A 22,640-nucleotide genomic window follows, 5' to 3' on the forward strand; every position below is an offset into this window, starting at 1 on the left:
TTCTTAAAAATATAACCCACAATAATTTTATTGCCATTTATGTCACAGGACAACAAGATTACAAAATTAGGCAAACTCTTGATTGATATTGTAAATCGTTTTGTCCTTGCATAAAGAGAAATCTAATTACTAGATTGCCCACAAAAGGCTGATCAGTTTAGCCTCAGTCGATAAGACACGTTGTCATTGATTGATTGTCATTTCAACTGTTGGTTGGATTCTGGTATCTACAGGTGTACAGCTTGTAATCTTCACCATTATGAAAACATTTTACCGGCTAGAACTCAGCTCCTTCGTGTTGTTGTTTTGATTAATGAAAGGCACTTGACATTCACCTAAACTGATAATGTTGTTTCAACTTTGATACTGAAGCTGAGATACAGTATGCACGGCTGCTCGCGCAACATTCATTCCTTTAAAATGTAGCGGCAAATAAAATAAAAATAAAACAAAATACAAACGGACAAAAAAGATACAAAGTATACAAAGTTCCCAGGTTAGAAAGATGGTTATGTATCATAAATATTGCCTATGCTGTGGGACAGTGCAGCAACCTTGAATGTTCAGAGTAAAATGGTAATATAGCACCGGAAATACTATGGTGTGAGATGGCCTTGTCAAGTAACCATTGATCCTTTAGGCATTTTAAGACAGTGTCAACTTCTGAGATACTGGGCAATATAATTTGTAACTAATTGTGTTTGATGTGCTTTATCTTTTCTCTCCCTCTATTCAATCTCATTCACCAGTCAGAGGTTGCCACTAGTGATTTCTTTCTGAGCAAAACAAAGTCACCAGCACTTAAAAGCCTTCAATCTTGGTTCAACAATAAGTATTTGGTTTGGCAGCCTTGATGTGTTCTCTTTCTTTTTTTCTTTTTCTTTTTTACAAAACATTAAAACAAACAAAAACAAAAATCTACATTTCACTTTAAAATATACAATTAAAATTTCAAGAAGCAAGTTTGATAATATTGGTTTTCAGCATTCAGACAATACAAAAGACAAACACAACAACAAAAATACCTAGTAAAAATGTCACGTTTGCAATCCAGATTCAAGACTGCATTTCCTTTGTACAGCGTAAGAGATGGTAGTTAGTATCTAGCACCCTTTCTTCTCTTTAAGAAAAGAAATGTATGACAAAATGATAGATGATGACCTGATGAACCTGATTTGTTTTCAGTGAGGTTTGGTGTGCACCTGTGCATGCCCTTATGTTTGTAAAAGAAAATATCTAAACACTAGCTTTAGTACAAGCTTAAAAGATGTTTTCATTATATTTTTTTTACCTTTTGAGGTTGTTACTGAATTCAGTCTTCAGTTGTCTTTATCCATGCTTGGGAGACTTGTTCATCCATAAAGTCAGAGTCACTCAGAGAACACATCTCAGGACTGGCTACTACTGGCTGCTTGTATCTGCAAGCATGCTACTGCTGGTTCTGGCTGCAGTCAGGGGTAAAGACATCACTAGGACAATAAAGAACCTCACTTTTCACTCTGTAGAAGCAGCTATCTACACTTCTACAGGATAAATAAAACTCTGACCTGACTGATGTTTTGAGCCTCACTGACAGTTGTTCTTCCTGGGTCGGAATGGATGGATGCTGAGGGGTAACAGTGCCCTCTTTTGTTTGGAGGCAGCATCACAACACGGTTTTCATAATGGATAAACTGAGAAGCACTGAGGTAACCAAAACACGACAGCACGCACACACACACACAAACAAACACACACGCACACTATAGTCCCTGTGTGTAGACCATGACAACAGATCAGTTGCATCGATATGGAATACAGCTGGTCCTCTGAGAATCAGTTGCAATGCAGCTAAATAGAACTCTACTGACTGACTGAAGAACCTGAAATGATGTGTAAATGTTGCAGTCCTTCTTGTGAACATTTTTCAAACAGTACAAATACATTAAATGACACACTACAATACTGAGTAGGGCAGAGACACGACAAACCTTGCTCCCTATAGTGTTGTGTAGATCACAGAGAGGGGGAAGAGTGTTTGGACCAGTGGTGCTAAAGAACCCTTCACTCTATGCCAACCCCTGACGATGGTTTCATCTCAAACCGAACACTTGGCAAACCCATGAGGCTTGAGGAAGTCACCACTTGGCTCAAGCCTTTCAAAGCATTCGCATGTCTTTGCAGTTTGGTTAAATTTAAATTTAAGAATCAGATTATGAATGGTCCAAAAACACATGCAAATTTAGCAAACAACATCTTTGTGGATTAGTGACTATAGGGCCATTGGATGTTTGCTCAGCTCAGTGAGCTTTTGGCAACGAGTATGGGACTCCTGAGCGCCACATTTAGTGACATGAACGTCAGCTATCAAGCAACTAGATGGGCACAAGTGCGTTTTGAGAATCGGGAGTGTATCTGAGAGGGGCTGTGGTACATACAACGGCGGCCTCTCTATCATCTCTTCCACTGGCTCTCACAGCGGAGAAAGAGTTCTGGGTCGAGCAAAATAGCAGATGGCCACAAGGGAAATTGTAGTCAGGGTAAAAAACAAACAAACATGAAACAACAGACAATAAAATAAACAGTAACAAAGTGGTGGTAGAGTAGGCTGGTGGACTCAGTCTTTCATAGCCCTTGTTTACCCCAGTCGGTGGGGATGGTCCTGGGAGGGAGTTGGGGTGGGGGTTACAGGACAAAAGGTCAGGGTAGAGATCAAAAAGGTGACTTGGGGTTGGGGGTGGGTGGGAGTCAGTCCAGGGCAGGCTTGCGAGCGCACTCAGCTCAGTGCAGGTGGATGTGGAGCTTGATACGCAGGGCGTTTCCTATCTCTCCCAGTAGGTAGTCGCTGTCGTGCTGGTCCTCCAGCTGGCGTAGCCTGCGAGGCCCGAACAGCGGCAGACTGGCGATCTCTAGCCGGTAGGAGCCCGCAGACGGCGGCCTCTTGCCCAGCCGGAGCACGCTCTTCCCGTCGCGGCGCTCCAGCAGGCGGAAGTGCTCGTCGGCGTTGCCGTGCGTGATGACGTAGCGGACGTGGTGCTCCAGTGGCTGCAGGGCGGGGAGCAGCTCCAGCAGAGGCTCCTTGTTGAGCAGAGAGACCAGCGACATGTTCATGGGGATGGAGGCCTGGGTGTCCACGCTGGCCATGCTCACCTGGGGCTCCTAGAGACAGGAGGAGAGGTCAGGAAAGGAGATTATGGAACTATGGGGCAGACATACTATACACAGTAACTCCATCTCCAAACAGATTGACGCTTGGCTTTCCACTCAGTAGCATCAACAGATCCAGCACTGTTTAATGGGAAAAGGATGAATTAGGTCCTTCAAAGCACTACCCACATTTGAAAGTGGAGCTGCACTTTGCACAAAGATGAAGTAACTCATCTGTAATTGTATTAAAGCAAAGCAAAGCATTTCAAGTGTTTGAATTCTGAAGACATTTCCAGAATGTATTGTATTTAAAGCGAGCTGGCTTGATCACTGAAACTGGAAAGGAAATGACTCGATCCCTCCGCCACCACCTCCAAAAAGATACATAATAACGTAATAATAACGTAAATAAAATGCAGTACCTCGCTGAGGTCATTGTCACCAGCATGACGTCTGTGTCGTCCGTTCTTTCCTCCTCCGTTGATCTTACATTCGTAGCAGGCCTCAGGAGACAGACTGTCGTCATCTTCACCCTCCCCCCCGCCAAACTGACCTGGGAACCCTGCTCCTGTTATACAGTGACTGGAGAGAGAGAGACAGAGGAGAGAGATAGAGAGAGAGAGAGAGAGAGAGAGAGAGACAGAGGGAGAGGTCAAAATGTAAAACTTTACACCACTACAATAAATAGCTGAGGAAATAGTTGTTTGTTGCTGTTTGTTTCTCATGCTGGATACAATTATGTTACGCAGCAAAAAGTACATTTAAAGCTGCGACCCGTCCTATTGACATACTGAAAAAAGCTCCAGATTGCAGCTTTAAAGGAATACTTCACCCAAAAAATAGGTGAAGCCTTGAATCTTTAGAGATTTATTTTTATTTTGTCACATTCCTGAAGCAATAATTCAATATGTGGGGTGTCCACTGAGGTATAAGAAACCAATGCAAAATTATATAAATGTATAAACTCAAAAACAACTCTCAAACTGATGATCCAGGTTCAAAGAGAATGGTTTAATTAAGATTGGTCTCCTGTTAACTTCAATTAGACAAATATTGGATTATTGGCTCAGGAATGCAACAAAAACCGCACAAAGACATCTCTGTGAATTCAAGGCTTCACGGGGTGAGTATTTGATACTAATGAACCAAAGGAGAGAATGGACTTTATTACAGTGCATGTGAGGCTGTGTGTGTTCACTCACCCTTGCCCAGCTCTGTAGTAGCCACCAGGACACCCACACAGGTAGCCTCCGTCTGTGTTGGAGCAGCCGTAGCTGCAGGGGTTACTGCCCATGGAACACTCGTTGACGTCCTGGCAGCCCCCGGCGCCCTGCTCAAAGTCGAAGCCGGACGGACACACACACTTGTAGCTGCCCAGTGTGTTGTAGCACGAGGCAGAGCCACACATGGACCCACCCTGGCACTCGTTCTCATCTGAGGAGACACAGCAGGAGGGATGGGGAGGGCCAAGGAGAGGTTACACATACACTGCAGTAGAAGAATGATTGAATACGCACGCACGCACGCACGCAAACACACAGTTTTTAAATCCCCACAACTGTACAGTAGATTACTGTATTACAAATGTTCAGTTAAGTAATGTTCATTTCCCCCCTTATTAATATTTATTAATCATTATGTATTATTATAACTATGCTTTTGCCCTTTTCCCCCTCTTTTATGCCCATTGTAAAAATGACACAGGGCGAAAGTAATGAAGTGTACAAGACTGATAACCTCTAAGGCAGCAGTTCCCAAACCTTTTTGGAAATATAAATTGCATAAGCTATATAGAGACATATATTTCCTATTTATCCACATGCACATATATGAACCTGAATAATATGGCATATATATATATGCAGCATAGGCTATATTCTGCATATACTGCCATATATTGGCATCATATGTCAATATATATTATATATTGACATATATATTATATATATTATATAATATATATAAAACCATGGCACCACCATTAGCCTTTTCATGTCGCGCACCGGCCTAGAAGGCACTTGCGCACCACAAGGGGTGCACGCACCACAGTTTGGGAACCAAGGTAAAAATCTGCAACGAAGCAAAAATAATGCCATTTGCTACAGTATTGTTGTTGGCTGGAACTCACCCACACACTGGTTCCACTGGTAGTGTTGGACGTAGCCCTGCGGACAGCCACAGCGGAAGCCTCCCAGCATGTTCTGACAGCCATGCTGACAGCGGTGGTTACTGCCACACTCATCCACGTCTGAGCAAAATGCAAACAGTGAGTGTTAACATTCAACCATAATCCCATTCCATATGGAGATACACAACCTACATTACAGCATAGTTCGTATAGTGGAAGGGTTCTGCTGAGCATGCCTACTGTTCAAATTCATACACATTGGGTATACGACGTGTGACATCATCATCATACCCGGAATTAATGCGTGAACGCCTACTGAGTGGCAAAGAACTACTTTCTGGCCTTGACAGCCCATAAATCCAAACAGAAAAGTCCTATCTGATTGCATTGAATGGCGTTAAATTCACTTTGCCACTCATTTTGCCACTCACTTTATGCATGCGCATACCCTCTATTCACCCTCTGTGCAGTACAATCACAACTTTTTGTCACAAGTCCACTTTGCCGGAGCTAAAAGTGGTTCTGCGCCTGGCTCAAAGGCTCAAAGGCACCTTGGAGAAGCACATTTCCAGCCTAGACTTTCCCAGACGGTCGGGAACCCTCGGGGGATTGTAGCTGGTGAACTGTCGCTCAGCCCTGGCCGGTTAGAGAAGCCCTGCTCCTTGATGTGACAGCTGTCCTTTCAGATATCAATAAAGAAAGGTGTGTGACACGGTGGGATCCGCTTACCCTCACACTCCACGCCCGTGGTGTCCAGGGAGAAGCCTTTGGTACATTCACAGTTGAAGCTTCCAGGGGTGTTGACGCAGGATGCCCGGGAGCCACACACGCTGCTCTGGGCTGAACACTCATTGTTGTCTATGGGGTGGGAAATTGTTGATTTAAGATTCCAAGCAAATTTAAATTGTGCAACTGTATAAGTCACACAATGCATTGTCACAAAAGATTTACAACATGGCTTCACTTCATATTTATTTTACTCGTGCACTTTACTGTAAATCCATTTATCTGGAGGAAGCCAAGATACAAATAATTGACATTCTTGTGTTTTGACAGGGCATACATTTATACCCAAGCTGTTCTATAGAAGTCCTCTGAAAAGGTATATAGAGGTTGTACAGTAGGCACCCTAGTTCTGTGTTCACAGTCAACTGGTCAATGGGTGACCAAATACAGCTCATTGCTGGATACCAATAAAAGCGGCTAACGTGGAATAGTACCTGCGAGGTGTGCAGAACGATTCTGCATCAAACAAACATGTCAATGTCATTAAGACCCTCGTGGATTACACTAGGGGGTACTTCCTCTCCCATGTTTGAGGCACAGCAGTGCAATACATTGAAAGGTCTGTTCAAAGCTTTCCTATTTCTATGTCTATACAGCTTGTAACCCTAAGGTATATACAGGGGGATTGTTCCTTTAACTGTGTTGGCGGGCTGAGTCTGGGACGAGGATTATTATGGGATATCTTATGTTTACTTTGTGTTCTGGTGTGCAGGGAAGCAGTCGCATTATTAAGAGGAAGAGATACTACTTTGTTGTTCACTACGGAGGTTGGATACAGAATAGAACCCTGGCTGATCACATTTGTCCTTTTTGAATTATTATTTTGTTTATTAAATCACCAGTTCTGTAACACGGACTCCTTTTCCTTGTCAGCAAGAAAGCATAAGGATTATTCCGGAGAGTAGAGACACGGTGGTTATAAGCTGTGTTCCTCACCAATACAGGCAGTCTGGTGCTGGGCAAAGCCAGGGGGACACTTGCAGGTGAACCCTCCAATGGTGTTGACACAAAGGAACTGGCAGTTGTGTTGCTTGGTGGAACACTCGTCCAGATCTGTGGAGAAGACATTAGAAGCATTATATATCACTAGAATTTCGCCCCCCTTCGGGGGGCTCAATCCTAGTGTCGTTGCAGCGCAATATGGGAAGAAGGAAATTGCGGGAATTGACAGACTCCACTTCATGTTTCAGCTGTGGTTTTAAACTCAGTAGTGTGCCCTGCACACAGCGCACACTCGCAATTGCAGCTGGAGGGCGACGCGACACACACACACACACACACACACACACACACACACACACAGAGCGATGTGTGGATAAATCACTGAGATTTGGGAAATGTGTTCAGAAGTACAACGATTAAGCACGCACAGGCAAATGTCAGAAGCATCTGTTTCGGTTTCCAAACAGGAAGTTGTAAATGTGCTTATTAGACGGAGGCAGCGTGATGCTGGCATCTATTGTGATGCCAGCATCACCACATTTCACATAGAAATATAAGCACCCATTTACTCGCTTAGCGGAGACTGTGGGGTGGTAGAGGACATCTCCCCGGACGCGTGGGTATGTCCAGATAGTTGCCTCGCGGAGGCCTCTTTGTCCAGTGTCCATTCTGGGTCTGGAAACGGCACTTTTTTGAGTGTTGACCCCAATAGAAGGTCTGCTGGTCTGAATTTTACACCTCTCCCGCTTAGCGGAGACTGTGGGGTGGTAGAGGACATCTCCCCGGACGCGTGGGTATGTCCAGATAGTTGCCTCGCGGAGCCGTCTTTTGTCCAGTGTCCAGTCTGGGTCCGGAAACGGTAATTTATTTTGCATTGACCCCAGTAGAAGCTCTGCTGCTCTGAATTTTACACCTCTCTCGCTTAGCGGAGACTGTGGGGTGGTAGAGGACATCTCCCCGGACGCGTGGGTATGTCCAGATAGTTGCCTCGCGGAGGCCTCTTTGTCCAGTGTCCATTCTGGGTCTGGAAACGGCACTTTTTTGAGTGTTGACCCCAATAGAAGGTCTGCTGCTCTGAATTTTACACCTCTCCCGCTTAGCGGAGACTGTGGGGTGGTAGAGGACATCTCCCCGGACGCGTGGGTATGTCCAGATAGTTGCCTCGCGGAGGCCTCTTTGTCCAGTGTCCATTCTGGGTCCGGAAACGGTACATTTTTTTGCATTGACCCCAGTAGAAGCTCTGCTGCTGTGAATTTTACACCTCTCCCGCTTAGCGGAGACTGTGGGGTGGTAGAGGACATCTTCCCAAACGCGTGGGTATGTCCAGATAGTTGCCTGGCGGAGCCGTCTTTTGTCCAGTGTCCACTTTATAAAGTCCATGCACTCCAGTGAATAGCATTTATCCATTTAGATAACTTTTTTATGTTATTTAATTACTTATTTTTACACAGAAACATAATGTGTGTCTTTACAATAACTGTAATGTAATAATAATACTAATAATGTAATGTAAAAATTATTTAATTAACGAATTAAATAATCTTATTTTATTCTGAAAGCAACCGGATGTCTTAAATCTGCTAGCTGTCAGACCGGAAGTTCTAAATTTGCTCATAAGACGGAGCCTTAGACGGAGCCAACTGGCAGGCAGTGCGAGAGGCTGGTTACAGGATTCTATAGGTCAGCCGTTTTGGTGTGACACACACGGCTTCCACATTTAGCTTCATACTGGGTGAAAGTGTCCTTCCAAAAATTATTATTTCGCTCGAAATTCTTATTCACAATGACATCGAGTTGAGGTGTTTGTGTTTTAGGGTAATTGTTGCATAAGCGCTATTTCGCACTATTTCTCCCTCCCCTCCCCTGTGTCTGAAGCAGCTAGCATGGAAGCTATATGGATTATGGAAGCTTTCCCTCCGATTGCACACAACCATGCCGTTATCCACGCGTCCATCCGATTGCTTTTAATGTAAATGTCCCATCCACTGAGCAATAGCGATATAAGCGCCTTATTCATTCATTCGATTCATTTGGGTGTGGGGCTGTGCAGTGCTGTGGGCAGCCTTTCTGACGGAGGCTCGGAGCTGCTGCTGCTGACGCTGTTCGAGTCGCATGGAGCAGTATAGAGTAGGCGTGGCGCAGCATTAGAAGGGCGCAGCAAATGCACGACATTGAGGGGTAGAAACCATCCCGGTCGCGTGGTTCATCTAACGCGTGTGTCACTGTGAAGGACTGGCCCCAATAAGTGAACGTAGTTGGCGTAGTAGACGCCAACATGACGATTCTGACGTAGGCTGGTGATGTTGAGCAACAATGGCGTGGTTGACAAAAGTAATATTTATTCAGTAATTAAGACATTTCTTTCAATGAAATGTAGCCTATATGTATTCTGGGAGTGTGCCGAATTTATTTTGCATATAGAGATGTGTGGTGAAAGTGTGGTTGGGTCGGAGAAAGCTGTTGGATAAACGGCCATGTGCTTATGTACCCCTGTCTATTAGGGTAGCAGGATTATTATGATTATTATTATTAGTATTGTTATTGTGATTATTACATGGATTATTGTTGTGATGTGAGCTTGTGGCTGACTCACTATCTAGAAAATAAAAACATGGCACTTCATTTAAAATAGGTTACAGACCCCTGTTATATGCGCTTGTTTTGGGATTATTTTTAAAGACCTATTTACTTGTTTCTATGAGACATGGCAACGCCAACAGCGCAGCGAAAGGCATCCACGTCTTTCTCTTGTGAAATGCTGAGATTAGAAACGACCATAATTATTTCATTTCTCAACCTTAAAAAATAAATAAAGACATCTCCATAATCCTTGGGAAGTGTGTGTAGCAAAAGTAGTCGGCATTGTCATGGTTGAAAGTATTCATGCAACACTGACGCTGTAAGCTGTGTGATGCTAACGCGCTAACACCGTTAGCATGGTCCGTGTTGGTCAAAGGAAAAAGGATAGATATGAAACTACTGGCCAAAGTGTCATACAAAACACAACACCTAAAATCGGAATGTGATGGTGACCTATTGAGCACAAACAGACAATCATGATTTGCTTGCTGGACCTATAATTAATTTATGTGCATTACATTTCCACCTCGCACATATAAATCAAAAGCAAGATGGATGCTAACGCGCTAACACCGTTAGCATGTTCTGTGTTGGTCGGAAAAAGGATAGATATGAAACTACTGGCCCAAATAAATGTCATAGAAAACACAACACCTAAAATCGGAATGTGATGGTGACCTATTGAGCACAAACAGACAATCATGATTTGCTTGCTGGACCTATAATTAATTTATGTGCATTACATTTCAACCTCGCACATATAAATCAAGCCACAGTGCAGTCAGAGAGTAGTTCACAGGTCACACACAGGAGCAGTGAAAGGGGGAGGGGCCTTCGGATGGCAGTGTAGAGTAGGCACGACATTGAGGGGTAGAAACCATCCCGGTCGCGTGGTTGATCTAACGCGTGTGTCACTGTGAAGGACTGGCCCCATTAAGTGAACGTAGTTGGCGTAGTAGACGCCAACATGACGATTCTGACGTAGGCTGTTGAGGTTGAGCAAGAATAGCGTGTTTCAGAAAAGTAATATTTAAACAGTAAAGAAGACATTTTTGGCGAATGCAATGTAGTCTATGTCTTTTGTGGGAGTGTGCAGGTTTTATTTTGCATAGAGAGATGTGTGGTGGAAGTGTGGCTTGGTCGGAGATAGAGCACGAATGAACGGCCAGGTGCTCATGTACCCCTGTCTATTAGGGTAGCAGGATAACCACACAGCAGGCATAAAACCACGACCACATACAGTGTAAAGAATAGGATTAACCACGCTTAATAACTACAGCAGTTGATGTTTATGAAAATTAAACTGTAAAATATCCTCTTACAATCTACTAGCCAAATACAGTACAGGGATTTCACAAAACCAAGAGAATATCCCCACATACTGACGTTATCTTTAACGCTGAGTAATTTACTGCGAGGATAGACCGTGACCCAAGCTGATCCACCTACCTTTGCAGGTCTTTCCATCGGGCTGTAGGGTGTAGCCTCTGGGGCAGGAGCAGAGGTAGCTGCCCTCTGTGTTCTTACACAGGAAATTACAGGGCTTGGGAGACTGAGCACACTCATCCATGTCTGGAATGCACAGAAGGAAGAAACAATATAAGTGATACAGTCTACAGTGAGCTATGTTTCTGGACTAATCTATACTATAATAATACAATTGCAGATGAGTCTTTATGCAAAGTGCAGCTCCAATTTCAATTGTGGGTAGTGCTTTGAAAGAACTAATTCATTGCAGGCCTGAGGCCCATTGGTAGATTCCCTTTCATTGCAATTGCAAAGGAACAGAAAGTAGGCAAAAGCCATAATGTAGAAGTGAACAGATTTGGTGTTGGGAGGGAAAAGGTGCAGACCTAGCATAGAGCCCTGGGGTGGTTCAGTCAATGTAGTATATATGGTTTAAGTAGTTAACAGTAGTGAAATAACATACCAACACAGGAGGTTCCAGTGTAGTCAGTTTTGTATCCCACATTACAATGACAGCGGAAGGATCCAATTGTGTTGATACATTGACCATTAGTGCAAAGGTCTGGCATCACCGTGCACTCGTTGATATCTGCAAGAACAAAGATGGTTGAAACAGATTCAGAACAGTCAGACTCTCATGATGCCAAAAATATCATTCACCAAAGAGCTTTTAGACTAATTAAGCCCCTTTTACAACAGTGAGTCAGCATGATAAAAAAGAGCTCTTTCTCCACAGTTTGAGTCTGCCTTTACGCCTTTATGATAGCATATTCTATTAATGAAGTGTATAAACTAATAGAGTTAACATTTTTGCTCTGAACTATGCAAACAAAATGTAATGTATCTCTAGCTGAAGTGATGCACCATGGGACTTCCAATCTAACACAACTGTCAATTCTACCCTCACTTCATAGCAAAGCAATGCTTACTGTTTGTTACATCATTACATTACAGTCTATTGTTATTACTACATTTTATCACCCTTACTAGAAATCCCATAGTGATACTATCCTATTATAGCATAACCTAAAATGTACAGGTGCAAACACAATTAGCACGTATATTGTACAATATAACTTAACGTCTTAATGTTGCGTGTAAACCTCATATGTCTAAAACTGTTACTTTTCAGGATTCAAATATAAATATAAAAATAACAAAAGTAGCAGCTCTACAAGCTCAAAACAGGTAGTTTAGGGCTGCGTTTCGAGCTTGTGGATCGGCTACTTTTGACAGCTACGATAACATCATCCTACTGTGATTGATTCTCACCTCTGCCGTCGGTGGTGTACCCAGGTCCTAGCGGGCACATCCTCTTGTACTGCACGGTGCCAGGCAGTGGGCAGAGCTCGCACTGTGGCCCCCAGCCACGGCCTGTGTTACAGCAGCACTCTGACTTGGTGACGCTGTTTCTGTTGGTGGAGGACTGCTGGCACATGGTCTGCAGAACCTCAATGTAACAGAAGCCCTGGCGGTTGTCTGGAGAAGGAGGTGAGGACAAGAGGAGTAGGTAGAACAAGGTGTTTAGGATTGAGGGTGGAAGAGAAAGAGAGAATAAACAATTAACATAATGTAAATGTCAAGAAGAATCTGCACTGCAGCAATTATGTAACAAAGCAGAAGATTTATTGCACTTTATGTGCTTGTTGGTGACAAATATGACATTTTGTTAACATTTCAAATGTGTTATCACTTACACCAAGTTGTTGCATGCATGCTGTTTGTGTTTGAGTGCAGTGTGTGTGTACCGTACCTATACAGTCAGTTCCAGTAGAGCTGGCTTCGAAGCCCTCATTACAATCACAGCGGTAGCTGCCCACTGTGTTGACACATCGCCCGTTCTTACAGATTCCTGGTTTGGCACGGCACTCGTTCAGGTCTGCCAGTCCACAGAGCACAGGATGACAGGAGGGACAGGGGAAAGGATGGCAGGAGGGACAGGGGAAAGGACGACAGGAGGGACAGGGGAAAGGATGACAGGAGGGACAGGGGAAAGGACGACAGGAGGGACAGGGGAAAGGATGACAGGAGGGACAGGGGAAAGGGTGACAAAGTCAGAGGACAGAACAACCGTATTTATTGTCATGGGCACTGAGGGGACTGTTATTTTGTTTCCCCCCCCTTTTTTTAATGCCCAATCCACATTTTCTTTTTAGACATTTTAATTTTATGATTGATAGCTATTGGGAACTCCAACCTCATCATGAAATCAAGTTACAGTTCTAAGTAACGAATATACATAAACCTGTATTATACCCCAAATAGAGCAACAAAAAAAAGGAATAGTTTAAAAATGTTTGGTGCCAAATTTGGTGGTGGATCCATGTTTTATTGTTGTACGTAACAGAACAACAACAGGAAATGTCAGGGGCGACAACCTGGTCTCAAACCGGAAGACTTTTATATGGTCAGCGCTCTAGCCATTCCACTATGACAACATCCAAAATATATAACTGGTATAGTTTGGTCGAATCAAAATCTATCTCCCCCGCTACATAGTACATACAGTATGTACAGTATGAGTGTCCAAATGGGGAACCTCTTGGTCTGCATTACATACAGTATGAGTGTCTCTTGGTGTCACTCACCCATACATCCCTCTCCGTCAGGCCGGCGCTGCATGCCAGGAGGACAGATACACATGAAGGTACCGATCAGGTTCTTACAGGTCATGCCCTTGGATTCACAGTCATCCAGCCCCTCTGAGCACTCATCCTGGTCTGAAGAGAGAGAGAGAGAGAGAGAGAGAGGTGTATAAATAGCAGCAATTAACTAAACTTTAGTTAATTAGACCCTCCAGAAAAATGCATTTATGTGATCGCATAATTTACCGCATAATCAGCCAAATGGCGCAGATTAAGCAGGGGTAAAAGAAATTAAGGGAGCGCATAATCGTGCAAACTTCCCGCATATTTCACTGCATAAAATCACATAAGATCCTCCATATTTTACAACATTTCGCATATTTCGCATATTTCCCAACTTTTGGTATTTCTCAGCATATTTTGCCTGTAATTTCACAGCATGAAGGATTTTAAGCCGCATAATCAAGGATGTTTGACCACGTTTTTCTGGAGGGTCTAGTTACAGTAATGTCACCTCAATGACAATAACTACACAAATTCCTGTCAAAACTGCTGACTGAGAGAGAAAAATGAGAGAGAGAGAAAGAGCGAGAGAGGGGGGAGCGGGTGGGAGGACAGCCTAATAAAGAGAGAGAGACACATTAACCCATTTAGCACTGAGGCCGATTCTAAAAAAATGTCTTCTAAATTCATATGTTTTCTGAAAACCCTATGTTTCTATGTCAGTGGTGCTCAACCTTTTTCATGTCAAGGACCCCCAGAATGTTCTGTATTTGGCCGCGGACCCCCATCGGAAAATATGTTGTTCCAGGGACCACCCCGGAAACAAGAAGATCTGCTCCACATTGTCACGATTTTTCAATAGCTAAAGTATAACATAATGCCTAAAACACCAAAAGGGGTTCCCGTCCAGAATTGGTTAAGCTAAATGTTATTCCTGTGGAGAGAGACCATCTGGCATCCGCTCACCTCTGCACATACGATGATCGTCTCGCAGCACATAACCCCCGGGACACATACACTCGTAAGAGCCAAAGGTGTTGACACAACGGAACGCACACAGCAGAGGGTTCTGGGAGCACTCGTTGATGTCTATAGAGAGAGAGAGAGAGGGAGTATAAGGGAGGGAGAGGACACACGTTAGATCTGACATAAAGGGAGGGAGAGGACACACGTTAAATCTGACATAATGGCTTAGTGATGCATAAAAGTGAAAATTGTGTATGCATAAGACCGACCTTCGCACGTCATCATGGAGCCGGGTTCGAAGCCCTCGTGACAGGAACACTCAAAGCCTCCCACTACGTTGGTGCAGGTTCCATTTCCACACGGGTTCCCTATGGAGCACTCATCAGTATCTAGAGGGAGAGACAGTCACAAGGACATTAATCTATGGGTTCCCTATGGAGCACTCATCAGTATCTAGAGGGAGAGACAGTCACAAGGACATTAATCTATGGGTTCCCTATGGAGCACTCATCAGTATCTAGAGGGAGAGACAGTCACAAGGCTGTTGATAGCCTGTTAAAAATAATATTTTCGCAGATCAATTAATCTCACGATTAGTTTAGTGAGACCATAAAATAATGGTAAAATAAAGTACAACATAACTGTCAAAATCTATAATATTTTATAATATGGAAGAAAGTTATAAATAGAACATTTCAGAAACCCTTACATGAGAAATCACAAAATAGTGAAATCAATTACTGAAAATGAATAAAAATAATTTCATCTCCACAGGAGAAGCCAAACATACCAACACAGTTGACTCCAGTGAAGTCCAGGTTGTATCCAAAGGGACACTCGCAGCGGAATGAGCCGTCCGTGTTGATACAGATGCCGTTCTGGCAGACGCCGGGGTTGTCCAGACATTCATTCATATCTACAGAAACAGAGAAGGTATTATATACAGTAAGAGCCATGAGTGACTGAGTCTAACTCCTCTATCCAGAGATACACATGACCTGCAACATTTACCCTGCATCCACTGGATCATCTGGAAAATATCAGTTTAACAACTGGCAAGAAATGATGGGATGGAGGAAATTCAATTACCTTCACGGGCATCACCTGGTCCAGGCAGGTGTCCATGGCCGTAGGGACACAGAGTATCAAAGGCAGCTAGACGGAGACAGACGACATACACAACGCCACAAGTTAGACCAAGACTAACTCAACAGGAAATTCTATCTAGTCTATAAAAGGTTTGGCTGTGCTAGTTGGCCATTGTCACTGTCTACACCTATATGTTGTTTATTTGTAGACATTTTGTAGAACATACCTAGCATTTTATGCTAGGTGCGTTAGACAGGTAGCACTGCAATTCTCTGTTCCACTTGTTTAAAAGATGTTTGTGGCACTTAGGGGCAACCGTGCAAATAATTCTCTATGGATAAGAGCATATACTAAATGACTAAATTGTATCTGTGTGTGTGTGTGTGTGTGTGTGTGTGTGTGTGTGTGTGTGTGTGTGTGTGTGTGTGTGTGTGTGTGTGTGTGTGACTGTGAAACACTCACCCTCACTCTCTCGTGGACACAGCTCACAGGGGAGTCCCCAGCCCTCGCCAGGCATCTTGCTACAGCAGCACTTAGCTTTCGTGGTGTTGAAGGCTTTGGGAACAGAGCACTTCCCAGCCTCAAACTTAGTAAAGCAGAAGCTCACTCTGGTGTCTGCAAGGGCACAGATAGGGTAAAAAGAAAATTGGTTTTCGTGACGTTTGAGACACATGAAGGACAATTCTGTCATATTTATCATTGGTGTACAAGAAAGTCTATTAAATATATCTAGTTCTGGAAGTCGCATTGCATGCAGCAGCTCAGACTCAGAGACACCATTTCTGCTGCCTACTGTTGACTGTAGTAGACTAGACAAACTTAATGGTTTGCACAGGTTGCCCTCACCGAAGCAACGGCGTCTGTTGTCAGAGAGCACAAAGCCGGGTTGGCAGATGCACTCGAAGCTCCCAGGTGTGTTGGTACACGTGCCAAACTGGCAGATGTTAGGCTCCACTTCACACTCGTTGATATCTGTACAGGGAGGGAGGGGTGGAGGTCAGCAGCAAGAACTGTAATTTACATATGTGAAGTGTGTGTGTGCGTGAGCGTGAGCGCGCACATGTGTGTGTGTGTGTGTGTGTGTGTGTGTGTGTGTGTGTGTGACCAGATGGCAAGGTTAGTAATGTCTAAGATACCCTGGTGCTAATGTGTAGGAGCTGTTTGAACAGGTTCCTATGAGACTGTGTATTTTTGCCTGTGTGGGGGAGGTCTACCTGTACCTACCTATACATTGGTCATTCTGCACCTCGTATCCAGGTGGGCAGATGCAACGGAAGGAACCATCCAGGTTCTGGCAGGTTCCAGGAGAGCAGGTACCGGGCAGACTCACACACTCATTAATATCTGTGAACATCGGAGAATGTGAGAGTGAGACAGAGAAAGAGAGAGATAATGACAAATGTATACTTTGTCTACCAAAGTCCCCCGATGAGTACCGGGTCACACCAACAGTAATGCATGCCGTATGAGTCAATGCGTCAAATACGACATTGACTCAAGTCATGACTCAAGTCATGGCTGACTTACCGACACAGTTCTTTCCATCAGGGGTGTTCTCATAGCCGTCGTGGCAGAAACACTGGAAGGAGCCCAGGGCGTTGATGCACTGTCCGTTCCTGCACACCTGGCCCTGCAGAGCGCTGCACTCGTCTATGTCTGGATGGAGAGAAGCAGCACAACCGTAAACAAACACAGTCAAAATATACCTAAATGAGATTATCATCATTTTGTCAAAAACTAAAGCATTGCTGTGATGACAACAGAACAGTCAGTTATCAACTGGTCTAACATCTCAGAATCAAGAGTTTGTTTTTGTGCATACTGTAGTTCCCATCGTATTTTCTCCAAGAAAAACAAAGGAGGGCGGGGGTGAATGGGGATAAGGAGATCAAGGCAGGAAAAGAAAGTAAGTTTGAGCACTTTTACCACAAAAAGTACAGGTAAAGGTGTTTTCTTCTTTGTCATAGATATCTACAAGCTTTTGCCACAAACCGTACAACCTGTACACCTGTGCCTACTAATGATTCATCTATGTCTCTGATTGAGAGACCTTGATTAACTGCTCATCCATGTAGAATATGTCCTGCATAAAGTCCTATACTTTATGTTATTATGGTACTACACAGTTCAGACGGACCGGGTTTAACACTAGTTAAGCTCTCCCCGTGGGCCAATCGGAGGCATCTGAGCAGCCATCTGCTGGGTGAAACAGGTAAGGCACCCTTTCCCTTTCCCGTATGATACAGCCATAGGTCAGAGGTCATACATACCCATGCAGTCGTTGTTGTGCGTGAGTTCGAAACCAGGGAAGCACAGACAGTTGTAGGATCCCACAGTGTTCTTACAGGTGCCGTTACCACAGGGCTGTCTGTCACACTCGTCAATGTCTGGAATACACACACACACACACGCACACGCACACGCACACGCACACGCACACACACACACACACACACACACACACACACACACACACACACACACACACACACACACACACACACAGAACAATATGGTAATGGTTAGAATGAAATACAATGGTGAGATCATGAAAAACGTACATATAGTAGCATTAGTGCTGCACAATTCATCCAAACAATAAAATCCAGACAACTGTGCAATCTCATTCTGTGAAGAATTCTTGTGGAATAAAATGGAGATTCACATTTTAGCAAGACTATTGTGCAGCACTACATACTGTAGCATAGTACTGTATGTCGTTGTGTGACTAATTGGACAGCATTCTAGTGCGGTCATCTGTTTTTAATCCAGGGGACTCCAGGGGATTCCAAATCGCATCCAAGGACACGCATACATTATTTAACTGAAAATTGAATTAATCCATTTGTACACTCTCCGAGTTAAATGAACTCTGAGGATTTAACTAATTATCATAACATATTTTGCAGAATCAGGTGAAATACAGTTTTGTGCGTGTGTGCGTGCGTGCGTGTGTGAGAATGCGTGTGCGTGTGTGTGTGTGTGTGTTTTTAAGCATTGTTTTAGACTCACCCATGCACATGGTCTGATCAGCGGTGGCCTTGAAGCCATTGTGGCAGAGACAGCGGTAGCTGCCCTGGGTGTCAATACACTCTCCATGGCTGCAGACGTTGGGAATCTCCTGGCACTCATTACGGTCTGTGAGGGAAAAAGACAGACAGAGGAGACAATATCAGAACAATATCAAGAACAAAACGGAGAAAAACATAGTAAGTGAATTATATGCCACTATGTGAATGTACTAGTACTGTACAAAGTCAAAGTCAAAGTCAAAGTCAAACGATTTGTCACACACGTTACTGCAGTGAAATGTGTTCTCTGCATTTGACCCATCTCTTGGAGCGGTGAGCCGCAGCCAAGGAGTGGTGAGCTGCAGCCGTGCCGCGCTCGGGAATCATTTGATTAGTTGATTTGACCCCCTGTCCAACCCATCGATGCTGAGTGCCAAGCAGGGAGGCATTGGGCCCCATTTTGACCTCCCAGTTTCAGGGCTACCTTCTGTGTGAGTATACTTGATAATGTGTAATGAGTGCAAAGTGCAAAAGTCATTTCTGCACAGTAAAATCCTGGCAAAGTCTAGCATAAAAACAGGAAACCAGTATGAATTAACAACTTTGCCCTGTTCAAGTCTCCTTCCTCAACCATGAAGACAATGTCGTCATCCATTTATCCTCCACAAGGGTAAATTGATAGTTCCCCTTACAGCACCGAAACAATAAACATGCCCAAGTGCCCTCCTCCTTGTGTCACATCTCAGATATTAGTCCCATCCGTTACATACACCAGACTTACCCATGCAGGCCCCGCTGGGAGACAGTTTGAAGCCAGGCGAGCATTCGCAGCGATAGCTTCCTGGAATGTTGATACAGTTGGCGTTGCGCTGGCAGAGATTGTCGCCACTGTTGCACTCGTCAATATCTGAGTAGGAGGGAAAATGGAGATATCAATCACAGACTCTATAAGTGTCTCATCAGAGCTGGGGTAGCTAACAGACTGGCGCCATTTTGGCTCCTGCTCAGTAGAACCGGTCACTGACTGCCACTGTGTGATTGAAGGCCCTGGAAGGCGACTGCAGGCTCCCGTACACAGCCAATATACTTGTCTTTACAAGAAGATAACTCATGTGGGAAAGGAGAGTATTAACTCCACTGAGCGGAGTGATTGTAAAACTGTCTTTCCAGTGAGTGAATGTCTCCGTCTGTGTGTGTGTGCGCGTGTGTGTGTGTGTGTGTCTGTGTCTGTGTCTGTGTCTGTGTCTGTGTCTGTGTGTGTGTGTGTGTGTGTGTGTGTGTGTGTGTGTGTGTGTGTGTGTGTGTGTGTGTGTGTGTGTGTGTGTGTGTGCGTGTGCGTGTGGGTGGGTGTGCGTCCGTGCCTGTGCGTGTGCGAGTGAGTGCCTGCGTGCGTGCCTGCCTGTGTGTGCATGTTTGTCTGTGCACGCATTAGTGTGGAAATTGCACTAAAGTTGAAGTGTATGAGAAAAGTATGTCCACATAATGTTTGAAGCAGAGACCGGAGATGGTTTAATGGTTTGTATAAAGGAAAGGACACGCACGCACGCACGCACACACACGAGAAGAGAGAAACTTACATAGGCTCAGTAGGAGAGGTAGACAGAAATGGGTGAAGTTATTTGCACTGTTCAAACAGTTCAATAACAAAATTATACATATTCAGTATCTTACCCTCGCAGATGAGCAGAATGTTGTTGTAGCTGAAACCCATTGGACACTCACAGCGGAAACTTCCAATCTGATTGATGCACACTCCGTTGGCACAAATACCTGGGATCTCTCTGCACTCGTCAATATCTGCAGGGTCACACATATCAAGAGGAAAGTTCTGAGCATATTACTCTAACTTTGTCTCACTATTTTGGGCATGACATCATAATAGCAGAGAATATTCAAAGATTATCAAAGAAATAAATGTGAAGAATAGCTGAACTACATTTATTATTGAGCTATTACTGTAGCCTGGTACCCCAAAATGTTACTCACAACTACTTATTTTTTTATTTTTTTTATTACATGGAAATAAAGGATCGTAGGATCTGATTGTAAACGTTGATGCTTTGATGATCTTACCTATAGGTTTGCCAGTGTGTATGTCAATGATGAAGCCAGGAGCCTGGTTACCACATAGCAACTGGTACTCAGCTACGGTGGGCAGAGAGAGAAGAGTCAACACGTGAAATTAGGAACAAATGAAAGGAATGAAAACATTGTATTACTATGTCACTGTGTTGTTACTATCACTCTGCTATAAGTCCCCCCTCTTTAGCTCAGGGTTTTTCAAACCGTTTCATGTCAGCAGCCCTCCAAATCCACTTTCCTTGTGTGTGTGTGTGTGTGTGTGTGTGTGTGTGTGTGTGTGTGTGTGTGTGTGTGTGTGTGGTAGGTATTACTCACAGGTAGCAGGCGTGGGGCAGGCCTCACACGGTTTATTCCAGGCTTTGCCCACGTTGTAGGCACAGCAGCACATCTTCTTGGTCATGTTGAATGACAGCTCGTTCTCACACGTGTCATTGTAGTTACGGTAACACACGCTCTTCCTCATGTCTGTCGCACAAACAGTTTTGGACATATGAGGTTTCCACCCAACATTATATGTATGTATGTATTTGTATATTGCCGTGTTCAGAGCAATACTGATATGAGGTCTGCAATGGTCACTTACCCATGCAGTTGTTTCCTCCATTGACCTGCATGTATTCAGGGGGACAGACGCAGGTGTAGTTGCCCAGTGTGTTGTAGCAGGTACCAGGGCCGCAGATTCCAATGTGGGTTGTGCACTCATCAATATCTACACAGGAAAATGGAAATATGCGGTGTGACGAAAGATGACAAAAGGGCAAACCTGACCCTGAGGCTAGTCTAGCGATATACAAAGCGATATAATGATTCCATGAAATAAACGAGTGCATCAATCAAGCCATCCGTGCACCTCTTCAGTTCTTACCCTCGCAGATACGTGTTTCTTCATTGAGGTAGTAGCCTGCTGGACACTCGCATTGGAAGCTGCCAAAGGTGTTGACACAGTTACCGCCCTGGCACAGGCCTGGAAGCTCCTGGCACTCATCGATATCTGGGGCACATAGACAGCATTGAATGAATAAATGAATGGTTTATTTCCATCTATTCACTTTAGACAATTACAAAACATTTTTTTTCATTTTTTTAAACACGATCGAAAAGGAATTGGCAGAAGCTTAAAGCTTATGTATTCTTCAGTGTACTGTATGGTTTTATCCAATAACGCCTGTTGAGGCCATTTTTTTATTGAATTAGATTTACACTTTGTTTTAAATTCTCGGACAAGCTATTCCACAGATATTTTCAGCAGTAAGATTGATTTGATAGCTACAGTAGTAGAAGCATACTGGAGATAGATATACAAAGATTGTGTTTGTAATGTACTGCTGTGGAGAGTGAAACAAATGTACAGTTTGGAGGCGCGCAGGCTGAACGCAAATTGCCACTGTGCAATCAATAAACCAGCAGAGAAGATGGATAGTTTACCTTCCAGGATAACAGTTATAGGGTTGGGCCTGAATCCCTCTCCTCCAGGGCACAACGTCTTGTACTCCGCTACAAACAACACAGAAATATCCAGTCAGTGAATGTGACTTTAAACACGAATTTCAGTCTGGAGAAGAAACTATCACGTTTTACCAAAGTAAAACTATATAGTGGAATACCATCAATACATGTCACTCAGTCACTCAATCAACCAACTATCAATTAACAAACTATGGCGTACTGGAGTTGGGGGCGGGGCAGAGTTCACAGGGGTTTCCCCAGGCTCCACCCAGGGAGCAGCAACAGGAGGCTCTGGTCACGCCCACTCCGATCTCTGCACTGCAGGAGATTCCTCCATCTCCTCGTGCCAGAGTGTCAAGAAAACAGTTGCCAACTCGGGTATCTGAGAAGGAGAGAGAAAAGGAGTTACACACTTGAACAGTATCAACA

General features: G+C 44.0%; 1 protein-coding gene across 1 annotated transcript in view; it reads right to left on the minus strand.

Annotated features, from left to right (window-relative positions):
• fbn2b (fibrillin 2b) overlaps positions 1 to 22,640 on the minus strand; it is an 88,452-nt gene continuing 65,812 nt past the window's right edge. The window contains exons 37-65 of the mRNA XM_080770357.1: positions 22,432 to 22,593; positions 22,191 to 22,259; positions 21,631 to 21,756; positions 21,349 to 21,474; positions 21,081 to 21,230; positions 20,757 to 20,828; positions 20,355 to 20,480; positions 19,465 to 19,590; positions 18,685 to 18,810; positions 17,943 to 18,059; positions 17,200 to 17,328; positions 16,897 to 17,016; positions 16,519 to 16,644; positions 16,135 to 16,287; positions 15,673 to 15,738; positions 15,374 to 15,499; positions 14,853 to 14,972; positions 14,584 to 14,706; positions 13,618 to 13,749; positions 12,783 to 12,908; positions 12,302 to 12,508; positions 11,493 to 11,618; positions 11,012 to 11,134; positions 6,977 to 7,093; positions 5,984 to 6,112; positions 5,255 to 5,374; positions 4,329 to 4,560; positions 3,549 to 3,708; positions 1 to 3,138 (exon numbers count right to left, since the gene is read on the minus strand). Of these exons, the coding sequence (XP_080626483.1) occupies positions 2,761 to 3,138; positions 3,549 to 3,708; positions 4,329 to 4,560; positions 5,255 to 5,374; positions 5,984 to 6,112; positions 6,977 to 7,093; positions 11,012 to 11,134; positions 11,493 to 11,618; positions 12,302 to 12,508; positions 12,783 to 12,908; positions 13,618 to 13,749; positions 14,584 to 14,706; positions 14,853 to 14,972; positions 15,374 to 15,499; positions 15,673 to 15,738; positions 16,135 to 16,287; positions 16,519 to 16,644; positions 16,897 to 17,016; positions 17,200 to 17,328; positions 17,943 to 18,059; positions 18,685 to 18,810; positions 19,465 to 19,590; positions 20,355 to 20,480; positions 20,757 to 20,828; positions 21,081 to 21,230; positions 21,349 to 21,474; positions 21,631 to 21,756; positions 22,191 to 22,259; positions 22,432 to 22,593 (4,013 nt within the window). The 3' untranslated portion in view covers positions 1 to 2,760. The remainder of the gene's footprint in view (positions 3,139 to 3,548; positions 3,709 to 4,328; positions 4,561 to 5,254; positions 5,375 to 5,983; positions 6,113 to 6,976; positions 7,094 to 11,011; positions 11,135 to 11,492; positions 11,619 to 12,301; positions 12,509 to 12,782; positions 12,909 to 13,617; positions 13,750 to 14,583; positions 14,707 to 14,852; positions 14,973 to 15,373; positions 15,500 to 15,672; positions 15,739 to 16,134; positions 16,288 to 16,518; positions 16,645 to 16,896; positions 17,017 to 17,199; positions 17,329 to 17,942; positions 18,060 to 18,684; positions 18,811 to 19,464; positions 19,591 to 20,354; positions 20,481 to 20,756; positions 20,829 to 21,080; positions 21,231 to 21,348; positions 21,475 to 21,630; positions 21,757 to 22,190; positions 22,260 to 22,431; positions 22,594 to 22,640) is intronic.

Source organism: Protomyctophum bolini, assembly GCF_963924005.1.
Source record: "Protomyctophum bolini genome assembly, chromosome: 8".
Lineage (NCBI taxonomy): Eukaryota > Metazoa > Chordata > Actinopteri > Myctophiformes > Myctophidae > Protomyctophum > Protomyctophum bolini.